The following is a 24917-nucleotide window of genomic DNA, read 5'->3' as shown; positions in this document are numbered from 1 at the left end:
GTTGATCTACAAAGAGTGCCGACATATTTCTCCGGTGTTATTGCTGCTAATTAGCTCAATATGCAGAAGTTACAGTGCACTTATGCTTGCCATTAAATTACAACTCATTGTTATACAAAACTGAGAATGTTAAAGAAAATTGCTTTATAAAAGTAATTTATGAAATCTGATAAAATGTTCCTTTTTTTTTTTTCCTTTGCTTTTTGCTTTTATCCTTTTTTCCTACTGCTTCCTCTGAAGTCTCCTACCAAATGGTTTTGGAAACTGGTTCCTGTAAGTTTGCCCAACTGCTTCACTTTGATCAAATTGCTTATTTTGGGAATGGCTTTGTCCATGTCATGCTGGTCTAATCATTCATTTCATTTATCTGTATGAGATAATTTTATAAGAGATTGCCCTGCAAAGGAGTGCATACCTGCAGAAGCCTGTTTTGCAAGGTAATCTGTGCAAAAGAAATGTGAGATGATGCTGGATAAGGAATTACTTTTCAAGCAGTCAGTGGGTTTGTGCAAGGTAGTACTACCTGTTATTAACTAATGTCCAATGAACATTTATAAATTACTTTTTTGTAAACTTTCAGTAAGCATGCTGTTTGATATCAATGCTCTTTTAAAAAGAGACTTGCAGAAGTAGCTTTTGATTGTTGATGCTACATGCAATCTGAAATCTTATTTATTCTAAGCATATGCAATCATTACACCATTCATCTAGAATTCCTCATTTTTCAGCTGATTTAAGACTGCTGTTAATCTCTCCCCACACAAAATGACCCAAAGCAGCCTACTTTCAGTGAGACTATAATTTCACTAAAAGTAATAAAAAAAAATTTTCATGTCCGCAACAATACAAAGTTTGTTTTCTCTGTGTCGTGTGACCTTGGGATTATCATTACTTTATCATGTAGGAATTCACACTTGATGTGCATTCAGGTTGTTTATTCAGCAAGGTTTGCCTGGGAACAGCTGTTCAGGTATTCAGGATTGCAGAATTGCATACTTCTGGTCTGAATTCCAAAGAACTAATTCCCATCTATTATTGCTCTAAAGATTACCAAATAATTGATCTAGCAGTCCCTCAGATATTTATTGCCATAACTAATGAAACACTGCTCTTACATTGCAAAAGAAATTGAAAATAACAAGCAGTTGCATGTAGGCAGCAAGACAAATTACTCTGTGTCTGGAAAAGTAGTTTAAAGCTACTGTCTCCAGCAGCCTGAGCAGTGTTCAGACTCCTGACAGTCTCTGTGGGCAATTGCTCTGTAAAGGTATCTATTACTGTTGTGACACACACAGATACTCTGCTCTTCACAGTACAGCCCTTTAATTTTGTTTTGGAGTTAAGGTGGTGTAGCTAATTGGAGGGAATAATGCAGAAAAATATAAGAGGGACCATGATATCACAATTTTTTTTGTCTTATTTTGTCAAAGTAAGGCTAATGAAAACAGTTTCAGAACGTCTGTGTTGTTTTTGTCTGTGGTGTTGGTTTACTAGGGAGTATCTTCCTTTGCATAAAAATGATATTCAACGCTACAATACTCCATCTGTTGAGAAGCTAACTCCAGTTTGCCTGCCAGTTATCTGTAAACAACTTGAACTAGTGGTATTTATGTTACTTTGTGTTGTTAGCTCAGTAGAGATGCAGTTAAACCCCAAGTGCTACTGATAATACTCAGGCTGCTCTATCACTTCAGCCAGTCTTCTGTCTTTCCCCTTTAGAATAGAGCACATTTCATAGTGACAGATATTCCTGAGCAGAGAGGCAGCTAAAAACTCTGAGAAGTACTTCTATAACATGTTATCTACTGTATGGTAAATGTGTAAGAGCACTCATTGTTAATGATTAGCTCTGAATACACACAAGCACTTATGACAGAGAAGCTGTTGTGCTGTTGGTTCATCTTTAGCTGACCTTGTTTCTAGGCAAGTGTCTCAACTATATCTAGACTATGTTAAGTGGAATAAGCTCAAAAATGCTAAATCAGGATGGTTTAGGATCTCAGAAACAAGATGCCTGTATTAGCATTTATGTTTCAATTAGCTCTAGAGCTTTATCATGTAGAAGTTCACCTTTTGCATTATTGCATATAAATATATTTAGTAGCAAACACTGCAGCTGATGAGAAAAGTTTCTTCAAATGGAAGTTTATTTTAAATGCAGTGCAATTATCAGTGTCTTTCATTTTTTTATTATAATTTCTTTTATCTTTTCAACCAAATTGAAACATGATGCCTGCTATACACTAATGAGCCTAGCAGATCAGGTTATATGAGTTTATCTTTTCTGAAGTAATGTGCCTGGCATTCTCTACAATGACTTAAATCCTCTATGTCCACTTCAAAGATATATGACACAGTTTCTAGCATGGGTGGGCACTGTTCATGAGGCCAGTGAAGGCATCATCAAAGTGCAGTGTACTTTTTCACAGGATTTACTGTGCAACACCACTATATTGTCAATTTCCAATATTTTTGAATACTCCATTAAAAATTACTATTCAAAAGAATATATAAATTAAACAGAGCTTGTAGAATCATGATGTTCAATCCATCTGTATCCTGTATCTGTTACCATTATTGATGCTTAATGATAATTAAATTGTGGTATTTCATAGACTTAATTTCAGTCATGTTGAGGAGGACATTCATGGACATAATATCATGGAATTTGAAACGTAGAGCATTTTCATCATAGTGGGTCACTGGATTGCCATAGAGCGAGAGAGATTAAACCTTCACTACAATTAGAATTGGCCTATTTCATTAGAGATACTAGGAAGTATTAAGAACATGGAGAAAGGAATATTAATAATGCATAACAGGAACTGATTTTTGTTTGGTGTTAATGTTTCCTCTAGCACACAAAAATGGGATTTTTATTTTTATAAAGTGTATTTGGCACACAAATATGACTACACTAAAAGCATGAAGTAACAACTAAGTCTCAGGGTTTTTTTTTTAATATTAATTGGCTGAGGTATAAGTTCTCTGGGCCCTTTATTTTTCAAGAACTGATGTGGCTGCTGTTGCCAGATTAGGCTTTTAGTTCTTAGGCCAGTTAGGGGACACTGACATTCACTAAAATAATGCCACGTGATCCTTGACAGAAATCCAGTGACAGTAAGTACAGCCCTCAGGGTTAGTCTGTGGTTCCACAGACCTTTTTGCATGCACAGATGGCTTAAACAATTCTTACCCCCCACATAAAACCTCCCTTCCCGTTCATGCACTCATTCACTGCAGAAGCAAAGGAGGAGAGAGTTGCTGTAGCTGGACCAGTGGTTTTGGTACAGTCCCATCAGCAATTGCTCTAGCACAGCCAAAAGGTGGAGAGTAGGAGGTAGGAACAGTCAGTTTTAGCCTTGCTGGGAAGAGTGATTTCCACAAAAACTTCTGAGAGTCCCTACAGGGAGACTTGCAGTTCAGTGTGTATAGATGTATTTAAATAGCATCATATTAACTCAGAAACACTCTACTGCATGCAAGTAGTTCTGTGATGTAAATACAGCAGTAACCCTTCACTACTGTTTTAAAAAGGTCTTGGTAAATAATACTAACAAATTAAAATCTATACCACTTTCTTCCACCTCTGTTTGTTTTCCCAGGAAGAAGTGGAAAAAAATAGGAAAGATGTTAAGTCTATTTTTTCAGTAAGCCCTCCTCTGCTATCACAAAAAAACCCCACAACCCATTGGAAATATATTCACTGCAGATAAATGCTGTATCAACACTCTAACCTAATGATCTTTTTATATGCTGACTGGATTTTTGAAATATTTCCATTTATTGCTGGGTTACTGCATGGGCATAACCCATGCAGTTGACTATTTATATTTCTCTATGTTTATGACTGCTTACACATGCTAGTAATAAAAATGGAGTTGATCAAATGCAGATTTCCTTGTTTTTGAGTTTGTCATTAAGTCAGTTATACGAATAAGATTTTGGGCAAGTGTGTTAACTTCAGAGTCATGTGACTTGCCAGTAAACTGGCAGTAGCTGCAGTAGCTAAGGACTTGTCTCACTGTTTGCACACAGATGATTTTTGATTGCATAATAATTACTGTTACATTTTAATTAAGGTATAGAATGTTACTTAGTTTAGTGTGCTATAAAGAGATCATCAAAACTTGATAATTTTGAAGGCTAAGCTCAGTATTAGCATTGTTCCTTTCCTCTTAGATATTAAGATAATTATTAGATATTAGAACATTAGATATTATATTATGCTATTCAAAATGTAGCTTGACATGAATAGTTTTAGGGAATAGAATTCTGAGAATATTCAGCTATTTCTTGAATACTGCTTTTTCACAAACAGTATGAATATGTTTCTTCATATGTTTCAGAGTTTTTGTTTCTCTAAATTTCTCCATTTGAAATCGTAGGCTCGTTACCGGAAGGAGCAAACGTTGCTGAAACAGCTGCCCTGCATTCCATTGGTGGAGAATCTGCTGAAGGATGGTACAGATGGTTGTGCTCTAGCAGCCCTGATCCACTTCTACTGTCCAGATATCATTAAACTGGAGGGTATGTCTGGTGTGCCTCTTGGCTTGTATATGTAGCCATAAAAGTTTAAATGTTTGTGTTTGAGAACTGTGTGAAGGAAGGTGCTTAAATGCAGTATACAGCAGGCATAATTGGAATGTGGTGGGTTAAATAAAAACTTTGTGCCTATTTCTTTTTACATTTAAATAAAAGGAGCCCAGATGCCCTTCCCTGGTGTGTTGGCTTTTATGTTGCCACACTAAAATGAACATACTTGAAACTACCTGCAAAAATCTTATTCTTGAAGCTGCATAAGTGCTTTTTGTGCATCTGAGCAGTTACAGATGTAAAACATGCAAGAGTTTAGAGTTAGGCTCCGCATAGCTTCACTGCATGGCAAATAGTTGCTCTGTGTTCTGGGCTTTTAGTTCACCTGAGACCTACCTGGATCATTTATAGAGTAACCAAAAATGTGTAGTGTAGAATGTATTGGTGTCATGCTGTTCTATAATAGCAATTGTCTGTGATGATGAGCAGCTTCATCTCATTCTTTTGCTCAGCAGCCTGGTAAAGTTATACCTTCCTCTTGGCAAGTAAGAGCTGTAGAATGTCTTGGCAGCTAACACCCATCATTTTCTGCCTGTGTTCTTTCTATGATACCTTTGATGTCGTGGGAACACTAATACAGAAGCATCCTGAGAAATACAGGGATATGAAGAAGGTTTAGAGCTTGCTAAGGACTGAAATCAGGAATTCATATTCACAACCACTTTACAGGGAGCTTCCAGCACAGGAGGCATTGAAGATGAAAGGCACAAAGATGCATTCATTCACCTTTCTTCTGCAGCTTGAGAATTTTGATAAATAGAACTTTCAATTTACATAAACATTGCAGCCAAATGCATACTGTTATATGTGATGAGGGAAGAGTTAAAACTTGGGTGGTATTGACTGTGGTAACACCTGGTGCCTCTGTCCTGTTCCAGCATGGCTGAGAACACAGACACTCTGAAAGGTCTTGTGTGCCTTGCGTGACCAGCACCTTCCTCCAGCACCTGGCTTTGAACAGGGCAAGGCACATGTCATCTTTGGAACTTTAGCTTTAATATTCTTGTTAGGTGACATCATCTTCCCTAAAGATACAAATGTGCATGTCATTGTCTCAGAAATAAATTCAAATGTACTCCAAAGCAACTGGAAACACTTTTAATAAGATTTTGCTCATCTTCCCTGTACTTAGGTAATACAGTTTTTGATGCATGTTGAATTTTACTGAGCTTTGGTTCTGTACTGAAACTGAAGAAGGCAGGAAATAAAAATACATATGCAAAAATGCTTAAAAATGCATTAACAAAAAAGAAAAAAAAGTATTCCAGGGTTCTCTGTAGTCTGAAATAGATAAATTCTTTTCATTAAGTCTTCATTTCACTTTCAAATATAGGTTTCCTTGAAGGAATACAGAACTAGAAAGGACTCCCATTGAATCAAGAAGTTGATATAATCACTTTCATGAATTTATCTTGTTCTATCTTAAAACTGTCAGACTCTCGATGATTTTAAATTTCATTCTTGATTTTTACCTGAGTGTGCCTGTAACCTGTTTTACATGTCTTTGTTGTTCCTGCAGCAGTATCCTTTGGTTTGATTAGCTTCTAATGTGATGTTCACATTTTTGAATTGTTTTCTTCCTCTTCTTTTAGCCCAGGCTACTGAACCAAGTCTTTTCAGTCTCCCTTGCTGAAGTGGATTTCCATTCTCATTGTTATCCTCAATAGTCTTCCTCTGCAGCTTGTCCAGTTTGGGTTTACCATTCTTGACTATGGATGGTTGTAATTGTACAGAAAAATCCAGCCTGACATCCCATTCCTGCCTTGTGCAGTGCTCCTCTGTCACTGCTGGAAATGAGTTTTCTGATAGGTTTTAGCATCATGTTTGTTTTTTCCATAGCTGCATGATGCCAAAGGCACAGATGTTTACACTGGCTAATACCTGATAATTCCCTTCTCCATATCACCTTCAGTCTGTGAATCACATTAGAATTTTATTAGATTCAAATGTATGACTTCACATTTTGCATTTCTGAATTTAATCTCATTTCAGTCAGTTTAGTCAAACATTTTTTCCTATTGATCATCATCTGTGGATTTGGAATTATGGACTGTGTCTGATTTTCTTCAGTGTGGGAATCCTCATACTCCTGGGATCAAAGCAGATTCCTTTTATGAAGAAACCTTTTATCCTTAACAATTCAAAACTTATGTGGAGTTCTGTTATACATTGTTGCTTTAGGAATAAAATCTGATGCATGCTCTGGAAGTATGTTTAATTCTTTTCTTCAGTCCTTTTTTTTTAAGAGGACTCTCTTTTTTTCATGGGACTTATTATTGCTACTTACCTTTCCAAGAAGCAATTATAAAAAGACGACAGAGACTATCTGGGCTTAAATACTAGTCAGAGAATACTGTGTAACTACACAAGTCTGTTCACAGCCACCACTTCTTTGTCTTTAAATACTTTCAAACAGAGAGTGATAATTCATATAACAGCCTTCAGCTCCTTGGAAAATCTCATCTCAATCCACAAACATGAATACCTAAGACCAGGCTGGCTTTTTGTGAAGATTCAGGCTTGTTGATGCTAAAATGTGCTCTTGGGTCCCTGTTGAAAGACAAAGAACTGATATGTACAGAGAAATGTATGCAAAAACGTGTTTATTTCTTACTGCCATTGCTCTATAGAAAATCTAATTATATATAAAAAAATATATTAGTGATTAAATGTATTTTTTCATTACATGGAAATAGTTGGGGTGAGAGAATAACTTAATTTCACAAAAGGCAAAACAGAAACAAATTCACTTCTCAACAGTGAAAAACAATTAATTCTCACAATATCTAAATATTTAGAAATGCAAAGATAAAACATAAATTAATAATTTATTTTGTTTCTGAATTAGAAAAATAAATATCTCTGGTGGGGAGGGGTGGGGCAGAAATTATGTCTGAAATTATCCAGTAAATGCTCCTGAATCTGTAAAAGCCAAAAAGTACTTTTTTGCAAATCTGTAGCTGTATCTAATATTTGCTTGTTTTCTTCCTATTTAGATATTTGTTTGAAAGATACAATGTCTTTGGCTGACAGCCTGTATAATCTACAGTTGATTCAAGAATTTTGTCAGGAATACCTCAACCAGTGTTGCCATTTCAGTCTTGAGGATATGCTCTATGCAGCTTCTTCAATAAAGGTAAAAATAAAATAATTAAATAAAACTGCAAGCAACATCCACAGAACCAGTTTGTTAATGATATGTTTAGTCTTTTTTAGTCTGCTGCTGTATGGCTTCTCTTGTGACACAGCAGGAAAGACACAAATTTCAGCAGAATGAAAAGCCACCTTCTTTTGGCCATTATGTTTTCCTAGTAATTTCAAAGTATTTTTAAAAAAGCATTTGTGAAAGGATTTGTAAAAACTTTGATTTTGTGCAAAACTGTTTCCCACTTTATCTTCTTTCTTATTAATTAATGGTTGAAGTCTGTAATCTGCAATATTTCTGTTGAAATGCAATAGTGATCTGCATTAGTTTAAATGAATCACGGCCTTAACAAAGGGTGGAAATATTGAGGACTTGTTTATGGAATTATTGCTCACTGTTCTTACTCGTTTCTTCATACACAATTTAATGGGTTTTATTCTTAAAGCTCTTTTACTTTTGTAAAAGTGTAAATTTCTGAGTTAATTTCTGAGTTAATTTTTTTGAAAAACCAATGGCTTGATGCCCCAAATACAAGCAGTAACACAATTCCAACAAATACAGTTGTTTGAATAAGCAATTAAGTGTATTCCATCAATCTAAGATTTTACTATTTTAGAAAGAGGAAAATAAAACATTATTCTGTAATTCTTTAAGCCTGTGAAGAAAGAAGAGGAGCAACTGAATGATTTCTTGCCTAATTGTAAATTTAATTTTTCATTATTATGTTTAACCAAGACTTTCTTCTATATAAAACACACTTCATCTGCTTAAGATTCTTGTTGGCTTGCCTTTAGGGAATGAAATATTATTTTTCTGAAGTCAGCATATCCATTGCAGATGGGATGTAATTGGTTTCTAAATATCTGGGTCATTTCACTGCTTTTATGATTTTCTAGCAATCTCACAAGCAGAGTCACAGAGGCCAGAGCTTGAATACAGCTTTGTCTCCTGTAGGGTTGAACCCAATCCTTTTCAAATAATGAGCTGCCAGGGTGAGTAAGGCAGTAGGACCTAAGTCTAGACTATGTAGCTGTTGCTGGTTTATTTTGTGTATGCAAAGTTGTGTAGTGAGTGCTTTCAGTCAGCTTTTGGTGCTGTTGAATTTCACATACAGTGAATACCTCCATGCTGCTGAAGTGTGCTGCAGCCTGCCTTGGCTGCACCTCCTAGTGCTACAGCCACACTCAGGGGTCTCCAGCAGGACTCCTTCACTGCATTTTGATGGCTTCTCTCTGCTTACAGATACATGGAATAAATGCAATTGATCATTCTTGTTATGATTCATGACGATTATTCATACCATTTTTATAGTAATGGCTTGAATAATTTCTCAAATGAGTATGAGAAAGCTTAAATTAAAAAAAATAGTAAATATTTTGTCAATATCTCAATGCATCAGACTTTGCACTTTTAACTTAGTGATTTTGCTGTTTCTGAACACTGGGTAGATAGAATTTAGAGTTCTTTCAAAGAGTTAGAGTATTTCTAGATCTGAGAAAGGCCTTTTGTGATCATGTTTTTACAAGTTGCTGTGGCATGGATGGTTATTTAGATGTAAATGCCACAAAGCAAGGCTGCCAAGTTTTTCTTCTAAAACTTGGCATGGAAACTTCAGCTAGTGCTGTAAACTGTGTTTTTCCAGTGTTAAGAATTAATTTGCTTTAAAAATAAATTAATTGTTAAAGGAGTTCCTTCTTAGTTTTCCAGTGCGTCTGATTAGAGTAAGTTTTAATACATGTGTTTATTCTCCAGTTAATTTTATTGTCACTTTAAAAAAAAACTTGTATTGTGAATGGATATTTTAAATATTGCACATTGAGTTGCACTGTTCTGTGGAAGCTACTTATCTCAGCCTGCAAAATGTACATGGTATGAAGTTAGCATTTATAGAAGTGTGTGTTTGTTAATCAGTAGAGATTCCTGTCTGTTTTCAGAGTGGCTCATACTGCACAGTAGGTGCCACTGTGCTTTTGGCTTGAAAATCTCTTACATTCATAGTGGTGACAGAAAAAGTAAAAAATACCAACTGCTGATATCTTATTGGTAAAAGCCTCATGAAAAAAATCACAGCAGAGTTTTTGGAATTACAGTGCTGTGCTTTGAGTGGTCCTAGAAATTACAGTAGGTATCCTGGCTTGCTGCTGGTTCTTGAGAAGGAAGAGAGCAGAACCTCTTCCTCAGTGATCAGCACAAACTGCATACCTTACATTCTTCCCAGGGCACCCTGTACTGTCCTGGTACATTAAATCAAGGCGGCTTAGAGATGGGATATGATGCAGAAATTTAGTGCAGCACTTGACCAAGGTGACACTGCCTGCTTTTGGTTTTTCCATCAAAATGCACAGAAATACAGTGACTTCACTTAAGCATCCAAAGTCTTTGATAGAGGCTCTCAGACTTCCCAGCAGATGAAACTGTTGGCTTAGTTCTGGTTTAGCACAGAGGAGAAATAAGCTTTGTCTGGATTTCTAGACAGCTTTAATGTGTCATAATCAAAGCAAGCAGAAAGTTTTGTTGCTCCTTATTGCCTATTTCTTCTCCTCTAAGAAAAATACATTTGTAAAGTTCTTCATAAGATGTTTACTAAGGCAGGGCTACTGATATTAAAGAAAAGATATTTCAATACATTCCATGGATGCTTGAGGCACCAACAGGGGACCATACCAGTTCTTGGTTGTTTTCCTTTGAGACAGACAAACACAAATAGAGAGTGATTACATAAAAATAATCACAATGTTTTCTGAATCCTCCCTGCATATTTAACAAGTGGAAATAATAGAAATATTGAGTCTGATCTAAGTTGTGCAGATTGCTTTTTTGCCCTTCTCCTGTAAGCAGTTTTATCTTCAGACAGGATATATTTTTTAAGTATCTTGTTCTTTACCTGTACCTGGGAAAGTACATAGAGCTGAAGGAACTGTTTTATTGTGACTTGACATGCACTTGTATTGCCTTTTCAAAGAAGTTTGTAGAGATAGAAAACCTTACATAAGGTGCCATCAGAAGAAGTATGAAGCACCCTGCAGAACCCTGAAGACTTATTTATTGCTTTGTCCCAGCAGTTGATTTGCACTGTCATATAATAGGACGTAGTTAGCACTTGTGCTTTGGTTGTCCAGTGGAATGTAAAATTACTATAAGGATGTTGTATGGTCATTGAAGAGAAAGAATTAAAATAAACATCTTACATGTTCCATTTGTCACAAGAGATACATGGAAATTATTTCTAAAAGAGTTAAAAAACATCTTTGGTTGTAAATGATTATATTCTTGATCATTTTAGATCATTCTCTACCACTTTATTCTAGTAGGGCCATAGGCTTCAAATCTAAGAACAAGTCATTTAGGAGGTTACCTGTCAAAGAGGGGACTGGCTGACAGCTGGAAGCATTTGGTGTTTGCCGTGATTTGAGAGCTTACATGGGAACTTGGCATTGCATCAATTGTTAGTTGTTGTCTTTTGTAAGAGTTCCTTTACTCGAGCCTTTACAAATGTGTGGGTTTGTGTTTTGTTTTCTTAGATAGTGATCCTGAATTTCTGCTACTCATTTAATATACCCATGTATATTCTCTCTTCACTGGTAGAGGATTGACAGTGAGACTCAGATCACACTATTAGAACACTTTTTATTAATTCAACTGCCATTATCAGTAGCATGACTCAGTTATTACTAAGAGATAACCATTCACACACAGCGCTCATTTGCTCACAGAGCTCGTGCACATACACACAGAGCCATTTTTACTGGGTTGGAGCCCAGCCGCGCTGTTTCCCAGAAACAGGGGCTCATAGTGGCCCACCAGTGGCTTTGAGGAACATGTGCAGAAAGTTTCTCAAGGGCTCCATTTGTCCCTTGGGGAGTGTATATACATACAGTCTTTGTCTGCTTGTAATAACTGCTGGTCCTGTAAGGAGCAGGCTGTGTCCTGCTGCCCTGAGCGCGTGGGTTCCTGGGCATTGAGCAGGGCCACACGGCTCTGCGCCCTCGCGGCTCTTGCAGGGGGATTGCGTGTCCTTGAGCGCAGATGCTGCTGCTCTCTGCTGAGATCTGTAGAGGCTGCTCACCCAAGCTCATGCAGAAGGCATGTTTGCTAGAATGAAAGCTTTCAGAACGTGAAATGACGCAAATCTGAGAGATGATTGCTGTGTCTTGGCTGAAAGGGCGTTCCTCTGACCTAGATGTGGGCCAGACTCCAAACTGTGCAGAATCATAAATAAGCACATGGAATAGGTACCTTATCTTTGCACCTGATTACTAACCAGAGTGGCAGAAAAAACATTTGCACTGTCAAATCTTTTTTGATTCAGATCCAGAACTTTTTTTTTTCCGCTGCTGAATTGAACAGGAGTATATGATATCTGAAGGGTTGATGATCTTGAAGGTCTCTTCCAACCTAGGCATTCTGTGATTTATGTTACAAAATATTTCTTGCACTTGAGCAGTTTTGAATGCTTGTACTTTCTGATGTAATATTGATGGTGTTTATTTGTAAATAGCATAAGCAGAGGCTGTAATCACCACCAGAGACATGAAAAATAGTGTTCAAATGCATTGCATAGATAAATCCTAGAAATTCAGGGCTGCACAATGTCCACACGTGTTGCAGAGCTTTCCCCCCCACTGCCAGCCAGGCTGCTCACCTCAGCCTGAACTGGCAACTGGACCTGGGGGAGCAGCTGGCTGTGCTTGGTGAGGCACTTATTATGTATGGTGGGAGTCAGTTCAGCCATTTCATTCCCATCTGGCTGGGTTAAAACGATTGAGGATCAGGAATTAAAAGTAAGATTCAACCAGGGAACAGTTTTTTGAGACAGTTTCTCCCTGAGAGGGACCAAATGTTCTTGACTCATTATTTAAAGGGAAGCAGCATGGTTTGCTTTCACTGATGTTAATCGGCTGCTCTTCCCTCTCAGTTCTGGTCTGAAACAAGGCATAGTGGATTTTAAAACTGAGCTGTTGTGGCATTTATTAGCCTGTGGCAGGACAGAGGACAAACTGGTAGTGCTTGGATTATACACAGTTGTAGTCTGGCCTTGTCGAGACAGTTTGTGACACTCCAGTTTTCTGCAGTCTTGAAGCATTTACGTTGGCACTTGTATAACAAAAAAGCTGAGGATTTGCACTGGATATGACCTTTCCTGGCCCACTGAACAGAAATTTTAATGTGCATCATGGTAAAACTTTCAGTGTATTTTATGTTAATTAAAAAAAAAATTCTAAAAGCTTCTACAGCTGCTCTCACACCCAATTTTAGTGGATGCAAGCCTGACAACGAATTATATGTATCATTTGTGTATATGATATTGTGGTTATTCTATAAATATACAGATCTAAAACCTATAGGTATTAGGAGGGTATAATTTATTTGAAGTATTTGAAATTAGATGAAATTAAATTAAATTAAATGAGAGTGTTTAGCTAATAATGATCTCTGAAGATGCAAGTCTGCCATCTGCTGTTCAGGGGGCTTGAGCCAGCCTGGACTGCTCAGAGCTTCCTTAGTTTTTATTACTCTTAAAATACTGTTATGCTCCTGAATATTGTTGTGTGTAAGTGCATGTGATAATCACATGGCAAGCTGCTAGAATTTCTGTCACCATAATCAAAGCAAAAATCCAAGGAAATCATATCTACATTCTTTTGAGTCCTGGATAGCAACATTACTACAGACCCACTTCTAGTTTTTCAAAAAAAATTTGTTACTGATCATCAGTCTTTCCCCTCAATCGTTCTGACTAAAAATAACCTGTGAGAAAACGTGATTTCCATCATGATGGCTCACCATGAGACATCTAAAGTAGCCTCTGTTCTCAGTGGGTTGTGCAGCACTTTCATTTTTAGTTCAGTAAATACTGCTTTGGTGCCTTTAGAAAAGCAAACTGTCTTGCAGCAGCTCAGGACTGCATAGAAGATATTCTCAGAAAGAATATCTGTCCTTCATAAAATAGTCACACTATTGTGTGTCTATTTTTTGTTGAAATGCAGCATTTCAACATCAACATGAAGCATCTAAATGTGATATTATTTTGGATGGGGACAAAGCTATGGTTAGAACATTTTATGATTTAATTTTTTACTAAAAAATCAAGTCAAAAATACAAAAGTTTAAGGAGAGGCAAGGGGAAAGGGAAAACATTCAGAGAGAATTTATAATGTTTTGAAATTGTAGTATTAAAAATCATGTTTGTCTGAGAAGTACATCTGAGTTTTTCTTGGTCTAAGCTTCCTACTGAAATGAGTGTGGGATACTGAAATGCTATGCTTGACATTTACTTGAATGGAAAAGATTGTGCTATGGACTTTTCCTCATTCAGTTCTGTCAAGCTGAATAAACAGCAATGGGGTTTTTCCTATTCTATTTATAACTTCTGTGTAATAACTATGCAACATCTGCCTGATCCCTTCACTATTTAGTACAGTGTAGGAGTAGCTTTTGGTCTGAGTATCCCTTTGCTGAAGTATAGGCTTATCTATGTTAGAAATCTTCAGGAAAAATAAATCTGAAGCAAAAGTGTCAAACAGATACTCAAATTATATTTTCAAATATACTGATGCAGAATTGAGATTATCTCATTTATTATCAAAAGGTTTTTAGTAAATATTTTATTTTAAAATTACTTTCTTATCTTTAATGCCTGTGGTTTGTTCTTGACTTAGAATGACATTTTTGTTTCAAAATTTTGAAAGAAACTCTTTTAAAAAGTTGTTTAATTATGGTTTCCCAGTTTAATGTATAAGCATTGTTTACATCTTCAGACTTTGTAAGACGGGTGACAAAGGTCTGTGCACCTGCTTGAGCCAGCTCAAACCTGGATATTTGCTGATCTCCTTCAGTTGATATTTTTAGATATGAAGTGGCAGTGAAAATATAGAAGCTTTGGCCTCTGAACTCCTTAGCCTCCACAGCCAACAACCTTCTGGGCTTTTTGCACTCCTCATATGTTCTTGCAGCAGAAACAATTGTTCCTGCCTGGCTTTCCTCTGTTGATTGTTGTTGTTGTTGATGCAGTTTGTCACCAGTTGTTTTTCCCTTTTCATCTGTTTTCCCCCCGTGTTTAATCTGGTGGCTCTCACACTGTGTCTTTTCATAATGGGAACATACAGTAGGGACATACATATCAGCAGTGCATAAAGCTTTGGAGCTAAAACCTTGTTCTAACCTACAGTCAAGAAACTCTTCTGCTGTTTTTTTGTTTTGCATTAAAGGCTTGTAAATTTGGGTAGAACTTCACAAGTGTGACAAAAGCACATACTTAACACAAAAGCCAAAATCAGATTCCAACTTCTAAAACAAAGGGCTACCATACTTTTTTATGGTAAAAATCTCTGAAAAAAGCATTGCCTACCCTTGCAATGGGCTTTTCACTGCTATTTTTTAATGGAAAAGGCTGATCCTTGGCAGTCATTTTTTTCCACCCATTCTGCTCCTCTCTGCCCTCCCTGCAAGACATCAGGCTTGAGCATATGTTTGGTATGAAACTTTTCAACCCAATTGGTTGCAATCTGGTCAAGTTATGTATTGGTGCTACAGATCAGTTGTTCTGTTCTCTATTTCTAAAACAGTGGAGATTGTAAAATAAGTGGAGATTGTAAACTGGCTGAAACACAGAGGCATGTCCCAAATGCTGCTTAATCTGTTTATTTGCAGGCTTGTGTTCTAACATCAATTTTTCTCCATCTCTTTTTTATTTCATGTAGAGCAATTACATGGTGTTCATGGCAGAATTGTTCTGGTGGTTTGAAGTGGTGAAGCCATCATTTGTACAACCCCGTGTTGTTGTACATCCCCAAGGTAATTATGTTATGGATTGGCCTTAATATGCATGTTTTGATATGTGTGTGTACAGATTGCCATTGTGTTCACAGATGCAGTGAATATTTTAGTTAACAGGATTTGGCAGTGTACAACCCCCCTTAAAGAAAGAAAGGAGTACTCTTTCTTCATTGTAAATCTTCATCTCATCTCATAAATCATAATTAGATTTTGTTGTCTATTACCAAAAATTCATTTAAATTGTTGTGGTATAATCACTTGCAAATTTTCCTGACCTAAACAAGCCTTGAATCCATTTATGCCCATGTGAGAATTACAAATATAATAAGAAACCAAGAACAGAATTTAGCCTGAAGAGCTTGTCTTGCTGAGAAGATACCAAGAGAGAGAATCATAACTCTGGGCAAAGTGAATAGAGAGCTAATTGTAAAATTGCATTTTGTACCCAGTGCAAAGGCACCATCTTCCATCAGCAATTCTCAAATTGAAAAGTCCACCTTTCAGATAGATCTTGAGATCTGCTAATGACTACTTTCAGGTAACTAACATTTCAGGTAATTGAAGTGTTCACACAGCAGTGCTGTGATTGGCTTTTCATGCACAAGGAAGAGAAATTCATTGGGTGGCAGTTACAACTTTTCTTCATTTGTATGCTTTATAGCACTTAAAAATCTGACATAAATCTTTAAATAGTGCTAACTGGTTTAGGGTGTGACAAAAAAACCTTTTTTCTAGTCAGTCCAAGGGTTTGGGGAGAACTTTTATCAGAAACACTTCTTCCAGAACAAAGTTGCTAAAACTGTTTGTTTCCTTTTAATTTTGTAGCTCTTTTTCAATTTATTTTTCTGTATTAGTTCTTCCCTTGCTTTTTCCGGTCTATTTTGTCAGTCTCCATTTCTTTAATTAGTGCTAGTATGAGAGCTTTGTAGGATGTAAAGATGAAAGGAAGTGACAGTGTTAAACTAAATAATGGAATCAATGAAAATTCTTTAAATCTTTGAAAATCATTATTTCAGGTTATTTTGGACAGCTTTTTAACTATGTAATTTAGCTGAATACTAAACTATAATAACTTGAACTTTGTTCTTCCTGGCAGCTGAACCTGCAAAAGATGCAGCTTCTGCTCGCAGCTTGAATGCTAACAGAAGAAATTATGTGGATGGTCCATCTGGTTCTGACTTTGTAGCCAGGTAATGTCAGAGAATCACTAGTACAATCTCCTCAATCTCCTCCTCTCTGTTCAAAATCAAACAGATTTTTTAATTTTTTTTTTTTTTTTGCCTTTTTGCAAAGCTCAGTGATTGAGTTACCAGATAAAATCTGTGGATTTTTGTGCAATATCCCATAGTTCAGCCCTCCCTCCCTGCTGCATGGCAGGCTGCTTGTTCACATTTGTACATTGGACAGTGCTGTTCTCTTACCAGTGTCCAAAACAACCCTCAGCATTCAGCACGGAAGTGTCACATGGCCTTGTCCTCTTCAATTTCAAGTGGAGCTGCTGACCAGGTCTGCTCTGAAGAAGCTGCTTTTTGGAATTCACAGCAAATTTTCCAAAGGTTATAATGAAAGTAAACTGAGATAACAGCAAGGAAAACCCTGAGCGATGGGTATAGTTTGATTTGGTTATGTTAGTATAGTACCATGAAATTCAAATAGGTAAATACTTACGCTGTGATTAATTTCCCCACCCCAACTGCCTCCTGATGGGGAGGAGAATCAGAAACAAAGTGTAAACCTCACAAGATAAGAACAGTTTAATAATTTGAAGCAAAATAAAATATTATGATGATAATAATAATTGTAATGAAAAGGAGAGAGGGGAATACACCCCAGAAGAACAAGTGCTGCACAGTACAATTGCTCCCTCCAGCAGCTATCAGCCCTCCCAGCCAACTCCCCCAGTTCATGCTGAGCACAGCAGCCATGGTTTGCAGTGTCCCTGTGGCCAGCTCAGCTCAGCTGTCCTGGCCACCTCCCTCACAGCCCCTCCTGCACCTCCTCGCTGGCACGAGGCACCGAGAAGCCCTTGACTTAGAGAAAGCACCAGTGAGCAACCACTGAAACACCAGAGTGTTATCAACAGTGCACTCACACTGAATCCAAAACACTGCACTGCACCAGCTACCAGGACGAAAATTCACTCTATTCCAGACAAAACCAAGACCATGTGAAACATTTTTTTTATTATTACTGGTACAGATTAGGAAGCAATATAGAAACATCCTGTTTCCCTAATGTTCTGTAGCTGATCATACGTTAATTTCTCAAGGGAGACCTAATCACTCTCCACAACTAGCTGAAAGAAGGCTGTAGACAGGTGGAAGGAGACTGCTCTCCTCTCCCAAGGAGAAAGTGATAGGAGAAGAGGAAACAGCCTCTATTTGCTCTAGGAAAGGTTTAGATTGGATATTAGCAAAAATTTTGTCACCAAAACCAGCTGTCAAGCATTGCAACAGGCTGCCTGGAGAGTGATGGAGCCTCCATCCCTGGAAGTATTTAAGATGTGTACATGTGGCACTCACAGACATGGTTTAGTGGTGGCCTTGGCAGGGTTAACAGCTGGACTTCATGACCTTAAAGGTCTTTTCCAACCTATTCTTTCTATGATAAGGGATATCAGTTGTACATTAGGCCTTCTTTTTAATCTTCCTTTTGTCAAGGTAAAGAAAGCCTTCCAGTGATCTGATCTGGACCTAGCAAATGAGAGACAGCATTACAATACATTTCTATTTTTGGGGGTTTTATTTTGGTTTACTGAGTGTATCTAAACTGGCACAGAGGAGAAGGATAAAATTAGCATTTTAACTGGATATTTAGCAAATGGTTGATTTCCAACCCACATAAGCCTGTTTAACCTTTTGTGTTGTTTTTGGATGGGGTTTTTGGAGGGAGGGGTGAGGCTTTGGTTGGGTTTTAGGTTTAAAGTTCCTAAGTATGTTTTTGGTGTTTTGGAATCTATGCTGACTTTAATAACAGTGTAATATTTCTTTCTACCATTAAATGCTGGGATTTCAAATCCTTTCCCTGAATGTATCCAAAGTGTGTTCCCCTTGTAGACAATGATTTTATTTTCATGTAAACTGAGCATATAAGCCAGGAGAACAAGAAGCAGTAGTTTTGAACATATCCTTTGAAGCAGGGGTTCCCAAGGCCATTTGCTGTATCTCTCCTCATAAACCAGGGTATTTCATCCAACCTGATGACACATCTCTGCAGGAAAGGAGGGGCCCAAAAAGTAATTTCAGATGGTTGGAATGCATTGCACAGGCTGGCAGAACAGACCTGACTGCAGGACATTGTAGTCCTGGCCTTCCTCCCTGTCCCAACTGTGCATTCCTGCCCCCTTGAGTGTTTGAGTTGCCATTTCAGCACACAAAGACAGAAAAAACGACCCCAGTTGGGAAAAGTGAATGTTCTTCTGTCGCCTTAGCTTGTTGGAATGACTCAGAGGATCGGCTGGAGAGGCAGAGCCAGCACAGAGGAGGGAGTGGGACTGTGGCAGTGAGCAGTTACATGTCTGGGGTTGCCATGGAACCCAGGCTTGGTGCCAGAATCCATCTTTTCCCCAAGGAAAATTAAGTGTATAGATTTTCTTCATGGTAGCAAATTTTCATAGGCTGCACGGTTAAATTTGGAAAGTATGCTTTTCTTTTAAGGTAACTTACAGACATTAGGATTTTAAAATTTTCACGGAAATCTTGAATACCATTTAAAACAGGTATGTCATGTAGCTAGCATGTAGTGTTATTGACACAAAAAAATCAGGAATTTATGGGAACCTATATTGAATAATTTAATATATAGTTGTGAAAGATGCTCTTGTAGATTCTATTTTTCTTAAATTGATGTGAATATCCTTCTTGCAAATATTATTTAGACACATTACTACACTATACAGTATATATGATATAATAACACTAGACAAATATTCTGAAAAATAAGAGTTTGGGAGTGTGCTCTTCAATTCAGTGGACAAAATTCAAAACATTAAAGGTTTTAATCCAGCTTGTGTTTGAAGTCTGGTTTCTCTATAAGTGTTGTACATACAAATCCATGTGTCTTTATGTATGTGTCTTTGTTCTGATCATGAAAAAGCACCTTGATCAAAACATTGAATTATGTTAATCCCATCCTGGATTAACACAGCTACTCAATTACAGACCTTCTCTGTAAACCAAAGAAAGTATCTGTGTAAGTAGAAACAGAGGAAATCTCTATAATTACTCCTTTAGTAGTGAATATTTTTTTTAAAGTCATGTCTATCACAAAATCTTCTTTATCCACTTCTAGTGCATGTGGCAGTCCAGACACAAAGTAGAAGTTTCAAACTAAGCAACTGAAAATAGAAACACATGGAAAGTATGTGATATTGGCTGCAATCACTCAGTTTTGAGGCCAGTAGGAGGTGCCTCATTTTGCTCATGTTTGTTTAGACTTTTTACTGAAATCAAGCCTAAAAATGGAACCTTCTAATAGAGACATTTACATGAAATAAATCAGGAGACAAGTACATCAACAAAATGTATGCTGCAGGTCTGTAGCTGTTCATGTATGAAAAATACCTTTTTGACTTTTTGGTCCACCTGCATTAGTCCCAGTGTTCTCTTTTTAGTTGATAAATTAATATTTCCAGAAGAGAACTACACCTCGCTTTCTTTCCCATCACAAAAAAAAAAAAAAAAAAATCTGTTTTTGTCTTGGCCAATGACAGCGTGACTGGTTGGCCTTTGTGTTGTGGCTTTTGATGTATTAATTCTAAGTTAATGTCTCTTGCTTTATAGATTGGAAAGTCCAGCTTACACACCCCCTCACCAACTGCGTACACCCCAGCAGCCTTATTCATCTGTTCCAGGTAACAATTCACAAAGGGCTGGGAGAGGCAGTGAGACAGGTGTCGTCCTCTGAGTAAATTGCTATCCTGCTTGTTTTCATTCAAACATCATTTATGCAGAAATAGACCTTTACATGAAAAATTAATTCATTTACATAATTGACTTCTGTAATTTATAAAGTATACAAGTGGGAAGATTGTGTTTGTACCAAATGCACTGTGTGTTTTTTAAATTTGACTTCTGTTTTGATTATGTGGGAGATGGCTTACAACAAGTATTTGTGGTCTATTTTAGTAGGATTTGTATAATATTTTACACATTAGTAAGCTCTTTGAGGGATGAGGGGTAAAATATATATTCAGGATGAAATTGGCTTTAGTTGGTCTAGTTGTATTTGCAATATATAAACACTTTTTTGCCATTGCAGTGTTCTGAGTAGTGAAGCAGATCAATTTGTTAAAGCAACAGAAGGTGATGTTAAAATCATTTTTCACAGTAGTTACATTGGGTCCTATTTTTGTTTCACTTAGGAGTCATCAGAAGATCCACATCTATGTCTTATGTAGATGGGCAAGTAGGGACATGGCCCAAAGAGAAAAGGTAAGTAATCTTACAAGCTGGTTACAAAATACTGGGGTTTGGTTATGAGTAGTAGTAAATCCTCCATTGTAGTTTGGATTTTCAGAGTCCTGTAATGAGAATTCTTGTAAGCTGCTTGGAAAAGTAGAAAAAGAAAGATAAAACCATATTGTGGATTAAAAACTGGTCAATAGGAAACCATCTTGAGAAATAAATAATTTATTCTTTACACTAAAAGATGTATACTTAATGAATTGTTGTTAAATGTGCTCGTATTTACTCATCACAGTGAACTAAACATGGTAACAATAACATGGCTAATGATCTCAGTAGCATTTAAGCTTGTATTATTTTGGGGATGCTAAGAACAATTAGGCTGAATATTTTAGTTTTCAGTTAGACCAGTCATAAACTCTTAATCTGTAGGGTATAAACCAAAGTTAAAATGTTAAGAGTTATAGTGGTGTGTAAACTTTGTCTTTTCACACCTTCCTTCTGATCTATGGTGGCAATTCCTATACTCCTAAAATGAATTTATTCCAAAGTAGTAAAAAGCATTGGTTACATTCTATTCTATTGTGCTTTTTATAAATTTATTATACTTATATCTATTTATCCATCTATTTATCTATCTAAAAATATATGCATGTTTATTATATTTGAAGCTAGGCAAAATATAGTACACCTAACAGTGCCTGTAATACTACCAGATTAAAATAGTTTTAAAATCAAATACAAATATTTCCTTATTTTTATTAATAACCCTGAGTTTCTCAGTTACTTTCTTTATTCTGATCTCTATTAGATCATCATTGCATGGAGTTTCGTTTGACATTCCTTTTGACAAAGAGAAAAGCATTCCAGCATCTACTCCAAACAGAGGGATTCCTAGATCTGTGAGCAATGAAGGCCTTACAGGAAACATCAACCGCATGCCGAAGCATTCTAGAAAAAACCTGTCCTTCAAACCAGTAAATGGAGAAGAGGAGAATCAAGACATTGAAGAGGAAAAGGACATGACCAAGGCCAATCAGTCTCTTAATGCAAATCAAAGAAACGCCAATGAGAGCAGACACTACAGGTTTCCAAATGGAGCTCTGCAAAACAGGGCAGTTCTGGATGATTTTGGCAATCAGATTGAGACGCCGAGCATTGAAGAGGCTTTGCAGATAATTCATGACACTGAAAAATCTCCCAGACTTCTCCAAACAGACCAAATTACAAATGGGTTCTTTCTTCACAATCGGGAAATGAGCATCTTGAATTCAAACATTAAACCAAATCAGACTACCCCAGATATAATCACAGACACTAAAGGTGCTCTGAGTCCTGTGACTGACAACACAGAAGTAGATACTGGAATACATGTCCCGTCAGAAGATATCCCAGAGACAATGGATGAGGATTCTTCTTTGAGAGATTATACTGTAAGCATGGACTCTGACATGGAGGAACCATCTAAATTTCTCCAGGATTACGACATGCGGGCTAGCAATCACAGAGATCAATTAAGTCCCTGTCCCAGCTCAGTAAGTACTAAATCACAGGCAGGCAGCAGTGCTTCTTCGAGCTCAGGGGTTAAAATGACCAGCTTTGCTGAGCAGAAATTCAGGAAGTTGAATCACACAGATAGTAAAAGCAGTGGAAGCAGTTCCCAGAAAACCACACCAGAAGGTTCTGAGCTGAACATCCCTCATATGGTTGCTTGGGCTCACATTCCTGAGGAGGCATCTGTTCCTCAAGGAAGAGACACTACACAATTACTGGCTTCTGAAATGGTACAGCTGAGGATGAAGCTAGAGGAAAAGAGGCGAGCCATTGAAGCACAGAAGAAGAAAGTTGAAGCTGCATTCACAAAGCAGCGGCAGAAAATGGGAAGAACAGCATTTCTCAATGTTGTGAAAAAGAAAGGTGATGGGGTGTCACCTCTCCGAGAGGAAGCAGCAGGAGCTGAAGATGAGAAGGTATTCACTGACAGCAATCGGTTGAAAGAAAAAGAAACTCAAAAATCAGATGACCAAACTAGTAAGACTTCAGAATTAATAAAAGAAAACGCAGAAAATTCTCATAGCACATGGTTAAAATCTCCTGCTACTACGGGGGATGCTGAAAAGCAATGGAATTTAGCAAGCCCCTCAGAAGAAAATCTTAATGATGGAGATCTCTTAGAATATACAAAATCTATTGAAAAACTAAACTCTTCCCTACACTTTCTACAACAAGAAATGCAACGTCTATCCCTTCAGCAGGAGATGCTGATGCAGATGAGAGAGCAACAGGCTTGGGTTATTTCTCCTCCTCAACCTTCTCCTCAGAAGCAGATTCGGGACTTTAAGTCTTCTTCAAGGCAAGGGGGAACTCCAGCTCCTGTTGCACCTTTCTCACAGGAATCTCCTCGCTCTACACATCAATCTCCACAATCTTCCAACAGGAAGAATGCCTCTTTTCACATTAAAATGCAAAGGACTCCTAGGCCAAATGAACTGAAAATAACTCCTCTAAACCGTACCTTGACTGCCCCACGGTCTGTGGACAGTCTTCCCCGTTTGAGGAGGTTTTCTCCTAGTCAGGTTCCCATTCAGACTAGATCATTTGTTTGCTTTGGAGATGATGGTGAACATGTAAGTGAACCTCAGTTAAAGGGAAATCTTTTGAAAGAAGTCAAGTCTACAGAAGAGGTAGCAAAAGAAGAAGGACCAAAATTGCCAAAACAGGGTGAGCAGAAGTTGGAGGAAAAGGAGATTAAGCCTATTGAATCTAATGTTTCTGAAGTATTATCTCAGCCTATCACAGAAACGGTCTGCCTCACCCCAAATGAAGATCAGCTAAACCAACCGATTTTACCACCTCCAGCTCCCAAAACTGCTAACTTAATTGAAGTTTCCCTATCAGATTTGAAGCCACCAGAAAAAAGTGAGGTATCTGTCGAGAAATATGAAGGTGAAAGTGATAGAGAACAGTTTGAAGATGACCAGAAAGTGTGTTGCGGATTCTTTTTTAAGGTAAGAGACCTAGTGGATGTGTATGTCAGCTGTTAAGCTTTGTTTAAATCTTTAATTGAAACGTGGATGCTGTTGATGATTGAAGTCAACAGATAGTACTGCAACTCTAAATGTGCAGGCTTATCTTTTCGACTTGATTAATTTGGCATCATAAGAGTGGTGAGATTCTACCATACTTCAGTTCTGAGCATGTCAGAGTATCCCTTTCCATTCATAGTTACGGAAGAATGCTTGGAGGTCTTGCTGAGGAAGATCTGTGCTGAATGTAGAGATTTTTTTTTAACATATGTTTTGGTGATCTTGATTAAACGTGCTCACATCTCACCCTCACTTCCTCACCTCACTCCTAAATTTAACTAAAAGTTTTTGAAGTACATAACAACCTGCATTTTTAAAAATTATTCACATTTTTGAATTGCACTTTGGAGAGCCTTTTTCCCTTTCTCAGCTGGATAAGAAAGTATAGGTCTGCTGAGACTCCCTTTTGAAGTTTGTATTTGGGAGCACTCCTTGGAGACTTTATTACAGAGCTGTATTTAGCCAGACTTTTAACTATAATGCATATTGTAAGACAGTGGTCTAGACTTATTTCCATCTTAGAATACCCCAAAATTTTGTATCGTCTATCTAGATTGACCTAGCTTGTCTGGAAGCATTCCTCAGTTCTAAAAAAACACCTGGCTTGCTCAGAAGTTACTTTTATATGGTGCATAATTATTGGGGTTTGTGATAATTACCTTCATGTTCATACCTGTAGACTCTTCCAAAGCTGAAAGAAGAAGTTTATGCTATGTGGTATCTGACTCAAAACTAAATACCTCACTTAGCAAGTTTTCTCATATCAGTGTTGAATTTTGTTTGACTCAGGAAGGAAAAATTTCATTATGAAGTTTGTAAGAGTCTTAAGAAAAATCTTCAAAAATAAACTTATTCCAAATACTGCAAGAGTATGTTAGGATACCCAGTGTACAGAATTAAGTGTCTAAT

The 24917-nt window shown here is 37.3% G+C and overlaps 1 protein-coding gene across 2 annotated transcripts in view; it reads left to right on the top strand.

Moving 5' to 3' along the window:
* CAMSAP2 (calmodulin regulated spectrin associated protein family member 2) overlaps nt 1–24917 on the top strand; it is an 81606-nt gene that overhangs the window by 46451 nt on the left and 10238 nt on the right. Inside the window, exons 5-12 of one of the 2 annotated variants that reach the window (XM_053950518.1) lie at nt 241–273; nt 4389–4530; nt 7593–7732; nt 15442–15535; nt 16614–16707; nt 20299–20369; nt 20880–20949; nt 21734–23930. In XM_053950518.1, coding sequence (XP_053806493.1) covers nt 241–273; nt 4389–4530; nt 7593–7732; nt 15442–15535; nt 16614–16707; nt 20299–20369; nt 20880–20949; nt 21734–23930 — 2841 coding nt within the window. The remainder of the gene's footprint in view (nt 1–240; nt 274–4388; nt 4531–7592; nt 7733–15441; nt 15536–16613; nt 16708–20298; nt 20370–20879; nt 20950–21733; nt 23931–24917) is intronic. The other variant, XM_053950519.1, reaches the window with a different exon arrangement.

This window comes from Vidua chalybeata, chromosome 9 (genome assembly GCF_026979565.1).
Source record: "Vidua chalybeata isolate OUT-0048 chromosome 9, bVidCha1 merged haplotype, whole genome shotgun sequence".
NCBI lineage: Eukaryota > Metazoa > Chordata > Aves > Passeriformes > Viduidae > Vidua > Vidua chalybeata.
Note: the sequence above shows the minus strand (reverse complement) of the source record. Positions and strands in the feature narration are given on the sequence as shown.